Below are 15,076 nucleotides of genomic sequence, written 5' to 3'. Positions count from 1 at the left end.
CCCCCCCCCAGCTGGGAAGAACCCAGTGCCACCCTCCCAAGACCTGGCCTGCAGTAGGAGCCCACCACACTCCATGTGCAGCTCCAGGGCACAAGGCCCCCGTGCTCTCCTGGGGTGTGAGAGGCAGCAGGAGGTGCTACCCCCTCTCTGCTGGGCGCCCCTCAGATAAGCCACTCATGGCTCCACTCTGCATCCTGCCCTGGCTGTGCAGGGCCTGTTCCAGCCCCACTCTGTCCCTCATCTCTGGTGGGGAGGCAGATTGAGGCCCCAGTGGTGAGGGAGGGAGTGAGGCACAGGCAGGAGCAGGGGCTGGGGTAAGTGTGCCTGGCCAGGCCTGGTGGTAGAACAAGTGGAGGCCAGTCAGGTGCAGCGGCCCGGGCGGAAGCGGGGGGGGGGGACACGCCCTCCTGATCTGTGTATGGGGTGGGAGTGGGTGCTGCTGCACACTGTGCTTTGCTCCATGCTGCAGCTGCCCTGTGCCCCCTGCCCACCCAGCAGAAGGACACACGTGCCATTGCATGATCTTGGGGCAGCAGGGCTCAAAGTGCAGTGCACACTGGCAGCCACCTCAACCCCGTGCACCGATCTGGCGGGGGGCATGTGCCCCTTGGAGCCTCTGCTTGTTTCACCACCTGGTCTGGCCAGGGGCTCGCTCAGCCTAGCCTCTGCTCTTACCTGTGCCCTGCTCCTTTTCCTTGCCACTGGGGCCTCAATCTGCCCCACACACACCCAACATCCCTTTCCCTACAGACTTACCTGCTTACCAGACTTAGTGCATGCATTCAGCTCCTCCCCCCCCCCAAATATTTTTTTTCTCCCTCTGCCTATGCTTTAAAATGTCCCTGAAGTTGCAACAGTCCTGAAAAGCTTTGAACCTTGGTCTCTCCAGAGCTTCTCTTCGGAGAGAAGTACTTTGAAATAGTGCGTTAGGCTGAGTCTTCTGTACTCTCACTTGCTGTGGTCCCTTTAATCTTAAATGAGCCTACCAGTTTGAAGCATGTGGGTCAGTAGTTCTTGTTTGCCACAGCTTTTTTACCTGTTCCCAGGCCTTTTGTATAACTACTGGTTTTTGTGCATGCTAGGCAGGAACCAGCTGCGGTAGTGGAACTGGTGCACTTGTGGAGCCAATTGTGTTGGTGTTGAGAGGAAGGGGTACATGAGGAATTGCAGGAATAGAGGGAAGTGAGGAGAATTGTCACAGGCTGCCCATTGGTCACAATGTGTCTAAATTTGTTGTGATTTTAAAACTTAAATACAGTGTTTTTAAAAGGCATGAGACCTGAGACGTATTAAAGCACTCACTCAGCTGTATTCTACTATATAGTTGGACAGTTAAGACTGTGACATTCAGTCTTGACAGGCTCAGGATCCACTTGTGGTCGTCATTCCTCTGAGGCTCTCATTCAGGAGAGAAAATACATGTCTTAAATTTGATAGGGAGAAGTCATGCATTGCGGTCTTCGTAACTGCAGGAAAGAGAGATCTAGGGCATGCAATGGAAGAAGAATTCTGTAAACTTGCAGGTGTCAGGTCAGAGCTGCTTGTGGCACAGGAACCGCCATCTGAGTACCATAGCCCAAACAGACATGGCATCCATTGGCCCATCGTCCACAGCGGGAAAACAAGCTTGGGTGGTATTAGATGCATTTTAATCTCATCTTTTTCTTTCTAGCAATTCCATAGAAACTTCCAAGAAAGTTCTATAATTTTTCCTCTTTCTAAAAAAAAAAAATAAAGATCAACAGTACATAGATTTTTTTCTTTAAATAAGTACTGCTATCTCTTAGAAGTAAGTTTGTGAATTGTCACTCTTCAGTCTTTTTTCTCCAGGAGGCTCATACTTTGTTTCAGTAAGAAAAGGTTGTCTTTCCAGTGTTCTGCCCTTACAAGTCCTTGTTCAACTAGCTGAAAGAGGGAGCATTATTCTCGAAGTATGAGAAATGGTTTAATGTTTGTTTTTCTTAACTTTTGGAAATACAGTTGTCAAAGCAAAACAAAGTCAATATTTCTCGCTACGTAAGCTTTCTGGGGGGAGAAAGATTTCAAAGACGACTCAGGGTGCTGTCAGAGGTCAGGGCTGTTTGACATTTTTTACATTACATTATTATTCCCTATAAGTGTTTAGAATACACAGTTCTGTAGAGATAAAGGAAGACATAAGTCTGTTCTGGAACCCCAGGATGTGCTAAAGAATGTCAAAAGCATTAAAGCTGCCTATTTCGTTGTGTATATATATATTTGTGAAAATATTTTCCTCACTTTGGTGACACTTAAAATCTCTTTCTAAAATTGTTATGGTGCTAGGATGTTACCATTTATATTAAAGGAAAATTTTGCTGGTGAAAACAAGTGTATAACTTGCTTTTCTGTTTATTCTCCCTCTAACAATTGCCCTTTTTAAAACCAGAATTGCTTTTTTAATAGGTTGGAAATATAAATAGAGCTGTTGAAATGAGGACTCTTGAAGGTAAAAGCACAGCAGGGTGGAATTCAGATACTTGTGTGCAGGGTAGGGGTGGGCTGCCCCAGCCTGTTCCGGGTGGGGGTGGGGTCTGGACTCGGGGAGGGTGGTGGCAATGCCAGGAGCGGGGCTACAGGATGGGCTACAGCCACTCCAAAATTTGCTGTAGTGCCCCCTCCCAGCCTTGCCCGAGCTCATCCCTTGTCTCCAGGAAGAGGCCCACAGTGGGCAGCTTGCCCTAGCCTCATGCACAAATCAAGGGGGCACATGCCCCCCAAGCCTCCCCCGAGGGTGTGCACAGTGGCAGGCAGCTGCCCATGGTTCTGTCCTGCACTGCCCCTTTCCCCCAACAGACTTACTGGCCAGATGCTGCTCTCCAAGCTTCTGGGCTGCACTCCTGGCAATGTGCATGCTGCAGCTGTGCACATGCACACAACATTTATCAATGACATTATTGGCTATGTTGGCTGAAAAAAAGCTGATTACCAATAATGTCAATTTTCCACTTATTTGTGCTGGTCTGATATGGACCAGTATATCGACGTACCTCAAGTAATAGCTGTTAGCGATGAAAGATGATGGCTCACACCTTGATCTGTTTAGGGCAGCCTTAAGAGAAATGCAAGGGTGAGAGGCTGAATGCATCTGCATAAATACCCAACAGTCATTTATTGCTTTTTTTTGGTGCAGTATATCCATGACCCTTTGATTGTATTAGTCCAGAAAGCCAAAATGGGTCACCTAATCCCCCTTTTTTCTCTGCTCTTAATTAAAAGAGGAAAAAAAAAAAAAGCAGGAACTGGAATAGCAACCCAACCCTGAGATGCTTTCAAGAGTGCTGGGATACCTTTGCAGGTTGTTGGTTGGTTAAATTCTCCTAGTCTCTGCAGAACTTTCCAAGCAGCATGGGATAAAAATTGATCAGGATGAGTTGATTAACATGAAATTCTGAAGTCACAGGAAAATAATTTGAATGGGAAGATGCTTGATTTTTTTTTTTATGTTCACTTGTATTGTGTATTCTTCACCTGTCAGTGGGCTCTTAAACTGAAGTTCCTTTTTTTAATTTTACAAAGTGGAGATTGACACAGTGATCTGTATGTGACTTCTAAGATGGCTAACTCTTAAGCTCCAACTATATTTAAAATCAAGATTAATTCTATTTGTAAGGTATGATGAGAAGTACATGCACTAGTTTCGGCTGAACTGTAAGCAAGCTCATGTATCTTGCTGCCTCCTGGCTTTCTCACGCACCATTCCTCTTGGTTTTTCAAGTACAGAACAAGGGACAAACCCCATGACCAAACCTGCCTATCAACAGGGATTGGATTTGGCTCCTTATTCAGGAAAACAATCCAGTTGATACTGCTGCCTAACAGCAGCAAAAAGTTTCAGGTAGCTGTAGCTGACCCTTATCAGAACCCTTTGGTTATGGTTGGTAATGATGGTCCCAGCTGGCTCTAATCTCCCCACAAATTTTGCTTCATTACTTTTTAGAATCCTAAACCTGGATAAGAAACAAGTTGATTTTTGTTTTAAGTTGTCCATCTCATTCACGGGTGGAAATGCTGTATCTGATTTCTTTTGCTCATGCTCTAATGTTTATGCCATGCAGAGGACTATGATTCTGTTTGACAATGTTTGAAGAGACTAATCACCAGAGTGGTACGATGTATAGCCATTGGTATGGCCTTTTTAATTTTTCCAGGAGTTACAGGTCTACAAAACTTGATGCCCTAGAATATAGCATACCTTTCACCCTTTGCCAGGAGCATAGTCATAGCTCAGTAATCTGGTTAAATGACACCAGACAAATTCTGTTAATGTTTTTGAAAGTTAAATGAACCTTCAAGTCTAGAGATTTTTTTTTTTCCAGAAAGTCTAAGAACAGGCAAATACTCTCCCTTCCTGAAAAAACGATGATTTTTTTTATAGTTGTTTTTTTTATTCTGATGTATTTCATATGTGAAGACTGAAGTTGTATTTACAGTGACCTCTGAATGCTTTGCCAAGTTTAACTGAACTAATAAATAATGACCAAGAGGTCTTGATGTTTCAATCCTTTGCTGCAGATTGAAGAAGGAATTGTGGTTATGGAAGATGATTCTCCTGTGGAGGCCATTAGTACCCCTAATACACCTCGTAACCTTGCTGCTTGGAAGATTAGCATTCCGTATGTGGACTTCTTTGATGATCCCTCTGTTGAAAGGAGAGAGAGAAAAGAGAGGATTCCTGTATTTTGTATCGATGTAGAAAGAAATGATAGAAGGGCAGGTAAGAATCCTTGTAAACAAAGTATTACTTTAAAGACTGTATCAAAACTAGTGTGGTAGATTCAGCTTGCTGCCTTGATGTGCTGTGGATGCATGTATTGTCTTCAAACTAATGTCTAGCAAATTAAGTCCTTGTGAATGTGGGTGTTCCTTAATGTCAGTTGAAAACATTAGCTTTGTGCCACAATATGGTACTTTTACAAACACCTGTTGGTACAGCACCCTTTTAGGCATCTTCAGAAGGAGAGGATTAGCAAGGCTGCAGCTTTCATCACAGAAATTTCTATCTATAATGGTATGTTCAAATACCATGTGCTTCTGATATCCTATACCATATGCTGTGCTTCTGTGACTTAACACTAAGTCATGAACCATATTTACTTATATTCAAGATAACTCTGAATTTAAAATAGGATTCAAATTGGAGGGCTGATGGGGAGGGAAGGATGGGGGCAAACGGGTTGATTATTGTCCCCTGCTGTCTGTCTGCTACTACTGTTTGTGCCCCTTGCCTGCCTGCCTGTCCTCCACCTCCCTCGCCATTTACTCTTACTCTGGCTCCAGCAGGCTCATTCCCTGCTGCAGTCTGGGGCAAGGAGCATGCATTTCCTCCAGCCCCTTAACAGTGGTGGTGGCATGTCAACTCTGGCCCTGGCACTGCTGCTGTTACTGGTTGGCCTGGCTGGAGCTAGAGAAAATGCATGCTGCAGGGTGGCAGGGATGAGTGGAAGGGGCAGAGGCTGAGGCTGTGAGACGAGAAAGAGATGCGGGTGGGGGGTATAGCTGAGACACTGGGGAGGACTGGCAACAGCTGCAGCCCCAAACTTGACCTTTGGTTGAGGCTGGAGCTGGAGCCACAGCAGCCTGGGTTATAGCAGCCTGCCTCCTGCTGCTGGAATGCTGGAAGGAGAGGGGCACTTCCCCATGTTTTATAGGGGGGGGGACTTGGATTTGAATAAATATGGTATGTAGCTGGATGCGGATGTATTACAATATTACTGGCAATACTGGGGACTTAACAACACCGAGAGTTTTCTTTCTGTCCTCTTTAATATATGTTTGCTGTTAGGTGCTGATACATCAGTCCCATATCAGATTGGCACCAATATAAGGAAAACTGATGGTATCGCCAGTTGGCTTTTTTGGCTAATGTGGCCAATTTTTAATGTTTTTGATAAATGCCCCTTGCATGTGTGCAGCTGCAGTGCAGCATGCAGGTGGCCAGCAGCGCAGCCTGTCAGTGTGGAGAGCAGTGGAGTCCAGCTGGTAAGTCTGTGAGGGAAGGGGTATTGGGGGGCAGATCAAGGCCCCCATGGTGAGGGAGGGAGTGGGGCTAGGGCAGGGGGTAGGCACTGCACAGCCAGGGCAGGACATGGGATGGAGCTGTGAGCAGCTTGTCTGGGGTGTGCGGGGGTGGAGCATGCCCCTGGGAGGGTGTGGGGTGCATGTGCCCCTGGGTCTGCACGCAGGTCAAGGGCAAGCTACCACTGTGGGCTGAGGCCGGAGGCAGCACCAGGTTCTTTGTGATGGTGGGGTTGGGCCAGGGTTGTGCTTGAGGTGGGCAGCAGTGGTGCTGGGAAGGGGGCCTATGGTGAAATATGGGGTGGCTGTAGCCTCCCTCATAGCCCCCCTCCCCATGCTGGTGCTGCCTCCCCCAAGTGCAACTCTGGCCCAGGCCCCCTGCCAGAGAGAGCCCAGCCTGCCTTTGCCCTGCATATAGATCTGGGGGCACATGCTCCCCACCTCTTCCTCTCCCCCCCAGTGCCCTCCCACAGTGCATGTAGCAGTGGGAACTGTCCCCTTCATGCACCCCTGAATGAGCCACTTGCAGCTCTGCCTTGGCTGTACGGCCCCTGCCCCAGCCCTAGTCCCAGCCCCACTTCACCACTTGGGCCTTGATCTGCCCCTTCCTCCACAGCAGACTTACCAGCTGACACTGCTCTCCAAGCTGCCAGGCTGCATATCAGTAATCTGATCGGTATTGGCCAATATACCTCATTAATAATTGGTTGTCTGTATTGACTCAAAAAACCTCTATCGGTGTACCCTTGCTCGCTGTGTTGAGCTCTTTTGCTTTTTTCATCCCTTTCCCAAGTACAGAAACAGATTTTACTTCCAATGTTTTTTTGTTTTAATCTCTTCAGTTGGGCATGAGCCTGAACACTGGTCTGTCTATAGAAGATACCTTGAATTTTATGTGCTTGAGTCTAAGCTAACAGAATTTCACGGTAAGTTCAACATACCCAGGGAAGTTGCCATTCTGCTCTAGTGATTTGGTTTTTAAAATTGATCTGCAATTAAAGATAGTAAAACAGTTTTTTCTTTTTTAAAGAAGAATTGAATCTTTTTTCTTTTTACGTATCAGGCACATTTCCTGATGCTCAGCTTCCTTCAAAGAGAATCATTGGCCCAAAGAACTATGAATTCCTAAAGTCAAAGAGGGAGGAGTTTCAGGAATATCTACAGGTATAAGACAAACTGCTCTTGCATTTTTCTGGATTGCCTAATCATGAGGCTAATACAGCTTTACTTATACAATTTGTTCCAAGTTGTTCCAAGTAACTTTCAGTATACTAAAAAGTGGTTTATATTCAAATACCACATACAAAATATTTGTGAATTTTCTATGACATGAAAACTTTTTAATGTACAATTTTTAAATGTTTAATTTTCAAACATCGAATTAAAAATATTGGGTAGACAAGTAGTTTTTAGGATACAGTTTTAGGCATCTCTTGTTGATAGGAAATAATTGGGAAATCAATTTTAAGCATGTTCTTATATATGCACTTCTCTCACTTTTTTGTTTTGTCCCTCAAAGAAACTGCTTCAGCATCCAGAGCTGAGTAACAGCCAGCTTTTGGCAGATTTTCTGTCTCCCAATGGTGGAGAGACTCAATTTCTCGATAAAATGTTGCCGGATGTAAATCTAGGTATGTAACATGGTTGCCGTATATCTTGATAAGTAGTACTGTTAGGTACACCGTAATGCAGACAGTTAAACTGAGGTCAGTGCTGATTGTCTGAATTTTTGTAATTTTGGGGTGTGGAGGGAATGTGATCTTTCTGCTGCACAGCTAGATTCTGGAAGACAACGTATTTGACATTTACATCTCTAAGTAACTGCTGGAGAGGAAGGAGTATTGTGTGGACAGGCTGAATATTGAAGTGGAGCGGATTTGATGTTGAAGATCATGGTTTGGTGGGTGGGAGAGGGATAGAGTTGATAAGAGGAATGTCTTTAATTTACTTTTAGATGTTAGTTGATAAAATCAGTTTAATTTAGAAGTTGCCAGAGTCTGATCTCTTTCTAATGTTGTGCTGTTTCTTGCATAACAAGAATATTGTATTGAATTCAGGATGGTGTGTCAGTGGTATCATTCTGTAGCTTTTGGCTACTTTTCTACAGTTGAATGATGCAGTTGTGACCGCATCATTCAATCTTTGTAGATTTTCCTCTGTTGGTACAACTTAATACCATTCAAACAAGCTTACATGTCCTGTCATCATGGTTTTTTGGATAGACACGTTTGATCCAGTCCCAGGGTGGGGTGTCACTTTCTCTAACATAACTTCAGTTAGTAGAGAGTCTTCTAGTAGACAAGAATTAATTTCAAGAGATGTGAGAAGTACCTGTACACAAAACTTACATAACCTTGCAATGTAAAGTCATTATACAACAATAATTTTCTTGTCTATTTTATTTTGTAGTGTTAAAAAGCTCCACATACTCACTTTTTAAAGCATCCTTAAACTGTTCTGTTGCACTTTCAGTTGTTCAGATTAATGAGGTTCTGTTACCACTAGGGCAGTGGCCCAGCCAATACCAGGAATCCCTTATTCCCAGGGATACTCTGTTGAATTTTTCAACACTATGTATTTCTGCTGGTTGACCTTTTATTAGAGGTGGGGGAGTAATTCTAGAGCTTTCCTTTGTGACAGATACAGGGGAGGGGTGCTGCTCCCAGGGCTGCACAGAGCAGCAAAGCAGAGGGAACAGAGCAGCACTTGCCCAGCCCTGGCTGCAGCAGCCCCAGGAGTGGCCAGTGCCAGCTGCCTGCAGCCGCTGGGCTGCACCATGCTCCGCCTGTCCCCACTCACCTCTGCTCCTGGGCTCTGCCGTGTCCTGGTGCAGGCATTCGGTGTCAGCTGCTCCTAGGGCTGCTACAGCCAGGACTGGGGTGAGTGCTGCCCCCCACACTGCCTGGGGCTCCACTTGTCCGCACTCATCCGAACCTGTGCTGGAGTGGCCCCAGGAGCAGCCAACACCATCTGCCTGCACCATGGCATGGCTGAGTCTAGGAGCTGGGGTGATCCCAGGCACAGGGGCACAGATGGGGCATGGTGCAGCCTAGCAACTGCAGGCAGCTGGCACCAGCTGCTCCCAGGCCTCTGCAGCCAGGACTGGGGCGAGTGGGGGGCCATGGCCCTTTCCCCACCCCCACAGCACTTATCTGCTTGGGTGCAGGGCATCTAGGCTGATTGCATAAGAGCGAATTTACCTCGCATATAACAAATTATGGATCTAAATATGCTTATCACATAAGAGCAAATTCACATATAAAGAACCCGCATAAATTGAGAGAAACCTGTATTGGAAGATGTTGCAACAAGTTAGTGACTGTAACTGAAAGAACTTTTTGTCCCAGTCATGCAAGTATAACAATTATTGACTTAATTCAGTGAACCATTTGGTTCTTTTTGATATATTACATGTCCTCATCCCCATGATTCCTCTGTCATCTTTTCTTGCACATTAGTGCCAAACATCCAGAGGTTTGGCTGTTCACATCCTCATGCTTCTTTACAAAACTGCAGAGGAAAGCCTATAGAACTTGGTTTTCATATTCATTAAGATATTTGTTGTGTTTTTGTAATTTATGAGTACTAATATATCCAGTTCCTTTTTTGAAGTGAGTTGCAAGTTATTTCTGCAACTTGCTTGTCTTTAGGAATTGGTTATTATCTGATGTCTGCTTTTTAGAAGAGTTTTACTTTAAATGAAGCAATAAACTTCAGTGGCACAAGCTATTTTTTTTAGACTGTCAAAATGTGGCAGGAGATGAACTGTAGAAGAATACAGGCTTTCTTGCATTGGTGCTTCTGCTGCTTAAAACTTATGTCTCAACAAATGATTGTAAGAAATCATACATACAGATAATAAAAGGTCATGGTTTCAAAGAACTTGTAGCATAACTAGGTATGACAAAAAGGGAGGAGAAGGCTAATTGGTATCGGCTCTGGTATTCATGACAGCATGTAATAAAGGTTTGTTTTTCATTTTAGGAAAAATGATAAAATCCGTTCCAGGGAAGCTGATGAAAGAGGTGAGTTGATAGCATTCTAGGTAGCCTACATTTTAACTTCAAATTCTGTCTTTAATTGTGTACTGAATTTGTTTTGGAGCAACATTTATCAAATTTAAACTGATTGTCATTGTTGCTTTGTGTGTTTTAATTTCAGAAAGGTCAGCATTTGGAGCCGTTCATCATGAACTTCATTAACTCCTGTGAATCTCCCAAGCCCAAACCAAGTAGACCAGAACTTACAATTCTCAGTCCCACTTCTGAAAACAACAAAAAGGTACAGTAAGAGTACAGAGGAGGTACATCATTTTCCATATCCTCAATGTAGGGCTAAAGTAAAAGGGAAAAGCCATGAAGTGACAGTTTGGCTGTATATGTTAATGTCTGCTCTTTTGTGTGGAAAGGGTGCTTGCTACAGAGGATTTTTCTTGTGTTCATGTTCTTTTCAACTTGTTGACCATTTTACTTGTCCCTGTTCGGACTGGAGACTTAATATTATATCAATCAGGTATAAAATAGAAGGAAGTTTACATACTATAGAGCCCTGATGCGCACATTTTCCAATGAAGAGGGAAGGTGAAGGCAACAGAGTAGTTGGAGAGCATGGCAGAGGCCTGAAGTCAGCTGTTTTGAGGGTAAATGTAACAGTGGGTTTTACAGACAAATAGCCAAGACAAGTTGGTGGTGAAGAGCTTGGGGCTTGCCTTGTCAAAAATTAACTGTTGCAAACCTACAAGTGCTGCTACTTGTTTGTCTGTTTTAATTGAATAGATGTGAGGTAGGGCATAGAAATGAGGAAGTGAAACGTTACTTAGGCATTTGACCACTTTTTTTCCCATACATTCTTTTAGATCAGGGATGTCAAACACATTTGAGTTGACAGGTTGCATCTGGACTCACAGGGCTTTTGGCTGAGGTTAGTACCCCTGCCATGTTAGCACTGATTTCCATGCCAAACAGGGATTGAAAGACAAATTTGGCGTATAAACACAGAGGCAGCTTTTAACCCCACCGAGTTCTGGCTGTGCTGGCACAGTGGCTCTGGGAGCCATGGTGAGAAGCCTCGCTGACTGAATCCATATTGGCCCACCTCTGCAGGCCGGATCCAGCCCATGGGTTGTAGGTCTGACATCCCTACTCCAAAGCTGTGACATTCGATCTTCGGCTGGCTCAGGAGCTACGTGAGTGATTGGTGCCCAGCAAAGAATTCTGATGAGGTGAATTGTGGCAGACTCGCTCCTGTTAAAAAAGAGCATTGGGTGTGTTGTGTTTCCAGGATTCCAGGAAAAGACCTATCCAATACATACAGTATAAAAAAATGTTAATCTTTTCTTTAAAGAGCCACTCAAGAGCTGTGGTTGGGTGTTCCTGCCTTAGAAAATATGATTTCTAATTTTTAGGTGACTTTCTCTTACAAAATTAAACGTGACAATTTTAGTGAGGAATTTCATTGGGAAAGAGTATTTTAAAATAAATATTTGTTTTTTTTTCTCTACAGGGTTGTCGTTAAGGAAGGTAAATTATTGGGATTTGCATTCAGGATAATACCTGGGGCTAGAGTCTAGTCCAGCTCTTAGGCACCTAATTAGATTTGGGTGCTTAAGTGCAATTCCCTTCCACTCCATCCAAGTCCTGACAGTGTGTTAATACATCTGCTTTAGAAACACACTGTAATCTAATGTTTGACTCGTAAGTCGCATAAAAGCAGCAAAGAGAAGTCACCTACCTTTTTGTATTAACTCTTTTTAAGGACTGAACAGCCGTTGAAGACTCAGGTCCACTTATGTGCGTAGCTGATGGACTGGAATCTGGCCCCTAGGCTACAGCTTTATACATCAAGAATTGATAGAAAAAAATATACAATTAAGTACACATTCTGTCCTTTGATAAATAAATATATTTTCTAGCATATTTTCCCCAAAAAACAGCTGGGGAAAATTGGGGTGTACACTATATATGAGGAAAAAGACTCCCTACAGGTCGAGACATCTGTGGGGGAAGAGGGTCAGAGTGATGGCAGTATTAGTTGTTGTGGCTCTAGGAGTCATGGCAATTTAACACTGCCACCATTCTCTCTCTTCTCCTTCCCTCCCTATCAATTTCTGGACCTGTGGGGACCCTCTTCCCAGCCACCTACTGGATCAGGATTGTGCCTTGGTTTGGTTCGTGGACAGACTCAGTACATCAAGTCCAACCTAGCACTTAGCTCCAGAGCCAGAGTGTGTTCCCAAAGCCAGTGCACAGGGTCAGACTCAGCACACAACCTAGTAACCTGTGCACTGGATTGGGCCTTGCTGCATGGCCCCAGCACCATGTTTTCACTTTAAAGCAGGGGTTGTCAGCCAGTGGTACATGTACCCTCAGGGGTACTGAGAAGGTGTTGGGGGGTACATGTGGGCAGGTGGTGTACCCCCCGGGGCCGCCACCCACAACCCTACGCTGCTGCATTTTGGTTCAGAAGAGTCCTGCTTAAGACATCAAATGCTGCCACCCATAACCCTGCGCTGCTGCCTCCTAGCAGCAGGGCCAGGGTGGGGCAAAGGCAGTGGTGCCCCTCTGCAGGCTGCACAGGCTTCAGCCACATGCTGCCTCCTTCCCCCCACCAGTCTGGCTGCCTGCCCCCGCTTGCTCTGTGCCCAGCTGCTGGGGATATGCTTATTAAAAAAGGTTGAAAACCTCTGCTTTTAAAGAGTTCTTTAAAACATGCTGGATTAGGCCCTGCTGTGCTGTGACCTCAGCCCTGGAGGTTCCAGACCTCCGGTACTTACTTGAACTCCATGGTAAGATTCCACCTCCTTGAGGCTTTCCAAAAATATAGGGGGTATATTTATATGCAAGAAAATATGGTACATTAGTTCTTCATTTCTAAGGTAACTAATGTGAACTTCACACTGACAACTGGATTGGCAGACTTTCTGTACCTTTTTTACTGGCATCCAGTTATAGAATTAATTGGTCTGAACTTCTGTTTCTGTATTGCTGCCAGAGCTAACGGCCAATCTTTTCATTCAGCCACTGTATCCTTATCTCAGTGGGAAGAGGGATTCCTTTATAAACTTACTTCTATGTTTGGGGTAGGATCCAAATTCCATTGAACTTCATGGCAAGACTCTAACTGATTTCAGCAGAGTTGGATCAAGCTGTTTACTGTTTGGATACCCTGAAGTCTAAACTATTCTTAATGTAGGTTACCAGCTCATGGTATAAGTGGGATGACTTGGAATAAACTATATTTGTATGTGACTTCAGAAAGGAGGATTGCTCTTTCTGGACAGGTTTAGTAGACTTAGTGACAGTCTATGGCACAGAGAAACTGACATTCAGGCCAGGTTTTCCTCTACCTTTCTATAGCCTCCATTGCGAATTATTTGGAACAAAAGTTAATACATGTGAGTGCAGTGGGGACCTCGTCTCTGGTACCTGTGTGCTCTGTGGGGAACACAGACTTGTTGAAGAGAAGCACAGTTCTGTGTGTAGGTTCTGTGTAGGTTGATCTCCAAGGATAGCAGTGATTTTTGTTTGTTTGTTTGTTTCAAATTCTTTTATTTAGTACTTCTACTTTCTGCCACTAATGACTTGAGAGCACCATGAGCAAGTAACACTCAGTTTTAAATTGAATTTGTATTTGATTCATCCAAATGCTATCTCTAAGTTAAAGCTTTATCGTCTTATCTGAATAAGTTATAGTGACATCAGCTCTTGATTACTGAGAACCTGAGAAGCTAGAATACAGTTTGTTTGCTGTATGAAACATTGCAAATCTAACAAGAGAACTGCCTACTGCTGTAAACTTTTCCACATTTTTGAACACTTGAAGAATAGAGACTGGCTGACTCTTACAGTTTGAAGTCTTTAAGAAATTTATGTGTAAGCATTAAAGGTTTATTAATTCTGAGGGACCAGATACAAAGCAGAAATCTAACTAGGTTTACAAACTGATAATTTATAGGTGATATGCAAAGGAATTTAATTGAAATGACAACCTTTTTTTACTAAATCCAGAGCGTTTAGCTTATTTTTATGTGTGGGTCTTCACTGGTCTACAGTATCCTGGATTGGGAAAGTTTGTTCCAGTCCATACAACAAGCTTATGTGGTCTCTGAAAACCACATGGGTATCTGAAAGTTTTATAGATCAGGCTTAGGTAAACCTGGCATGTTCTAAATGCTCAGTATGCTTGCAGTCTCATGACAAATCACTTTCTCCCTTTGGTGAGAGAGAAAGACGCATCAGACAAGTTTCTAGCCATGATCTATCATGGGAGATATAGTTTGCCCAGAGAGTACAGCCAACAGAGGCATATAAGGAGTGAACTGAAATTTCTGTGCATCATTCCTGGAGTACTGTGTCCAGTTTGGGCACCACAGTTTAAAAAGAACGTAGATGAACTGGACAGAGCACAGAAGCAAGTGATGAAGGTAAAGGAATTGGAAAATAAGCTATGTAGAGAGAAGCTGAGATCTTTGACCAGTTCTAAATGTAGAACTCCCTTTCTTTTTACTCTTATTGTCCTGAATGCCTGTTTTCACAGTTTACATCTGTTTTGTAGCTTTTCAATGATCTGTTCAAGAACAATGCAAACCGCTCTGAGAATACAGAGAGAAAACAAAACCAGAACTACTTTATGGAGATGGTGACAGTAGAGGGAGTCTATGACTACTTAATGTATGTTGGTAAGAAGCAATTTCTTTTTGTATTTAGCGTGCAGTTTAACAGGGGACCCAAAACATCAGGGTCTTTGATATGTACTACCAAAAAATCCTTGTTTTAACAATCACATTTCAATTAAGTTTAGAACAATGGATCAGTTAGGGACATAATCCCATGTTTAGAGTTTCTTTTATGGGGTGTCATAGTACCATGAATGTCGTCATCTTATTTCTGTGTATGTTTGTATCCTTTTCACTCCCACATAGATTTCTGTCCTTAGAGAATAAGCTTCTTTGGAGAATGTCATAGATTTCATAGACATTAGGGCTAGAAGGGACCTCGGGAGATTGAGTCCAGCCCCCTGCCCAAAGGGCAGGAAGTCAGCT

The 15,076-nt window shown here is 43.9% G+C and overlaps 1 protein-coding gene across 4 annotated transcripts in view; it reads left to right on the top strand.

Moving 5' to 3' along the window:
- Positions 1-15,076, top strand: part of SNX14 (sorting nexin 14) — a 90,565-nt gene that overhangs the window by 47,896 nt on the left and 27,593 nt on the right. For all 4 annotated transcript variants that reach the window (XM_019537700.1, XM_019537699.1, XM_019537698.1 and 1 more), the window contains 7 exons: positions 4,534-4,735; positions 6,879-6,962; positions 7,100-7,200; positions 7,556-7,667; positions 10,021-10,061; positions 10,198-10,317; positions 14,590-14,713. In XM_019537700.1, coding sequence (XP_019393245.1) covers positions 4,534-4,735; positions 6,879-6,962; positions 7,100-7,200; positions 7,556-7,667; positions 10,021-10,061; positions 10,198-10,317; positions 14,590-14,713 — 784 coding nt within the window. The remainder of the gene's footprint in view (positions 1-4,533; positions 4,736-6,878; positions 6,963-7,099; positions 7,201-7,555; positions 7,668-10,020; positions 10,062-10,197; positions 10,318-14,589; positions 14,714-15,076) is intronic.

This window comes from Crocodylus porosus, unplaced genomic scaffold (genome assembly GCF_001723895.1).
Source record: "Crocodylus porosus isolate Cpor-Errol unplaced genomic scaffold, CroPor_comp1, whole genome shotgun sequence".
NCBI lineage: Eukaryota > Metazoa > Chordata > Crocodylia > Crocodylidae > Crocodylus > Crocodylus porosus.
The sequence above is the reverse complement of the archived record's forward strand: the minus strand, read 5'-3'. Positions and strand labels throughout refer to the sequence as shown.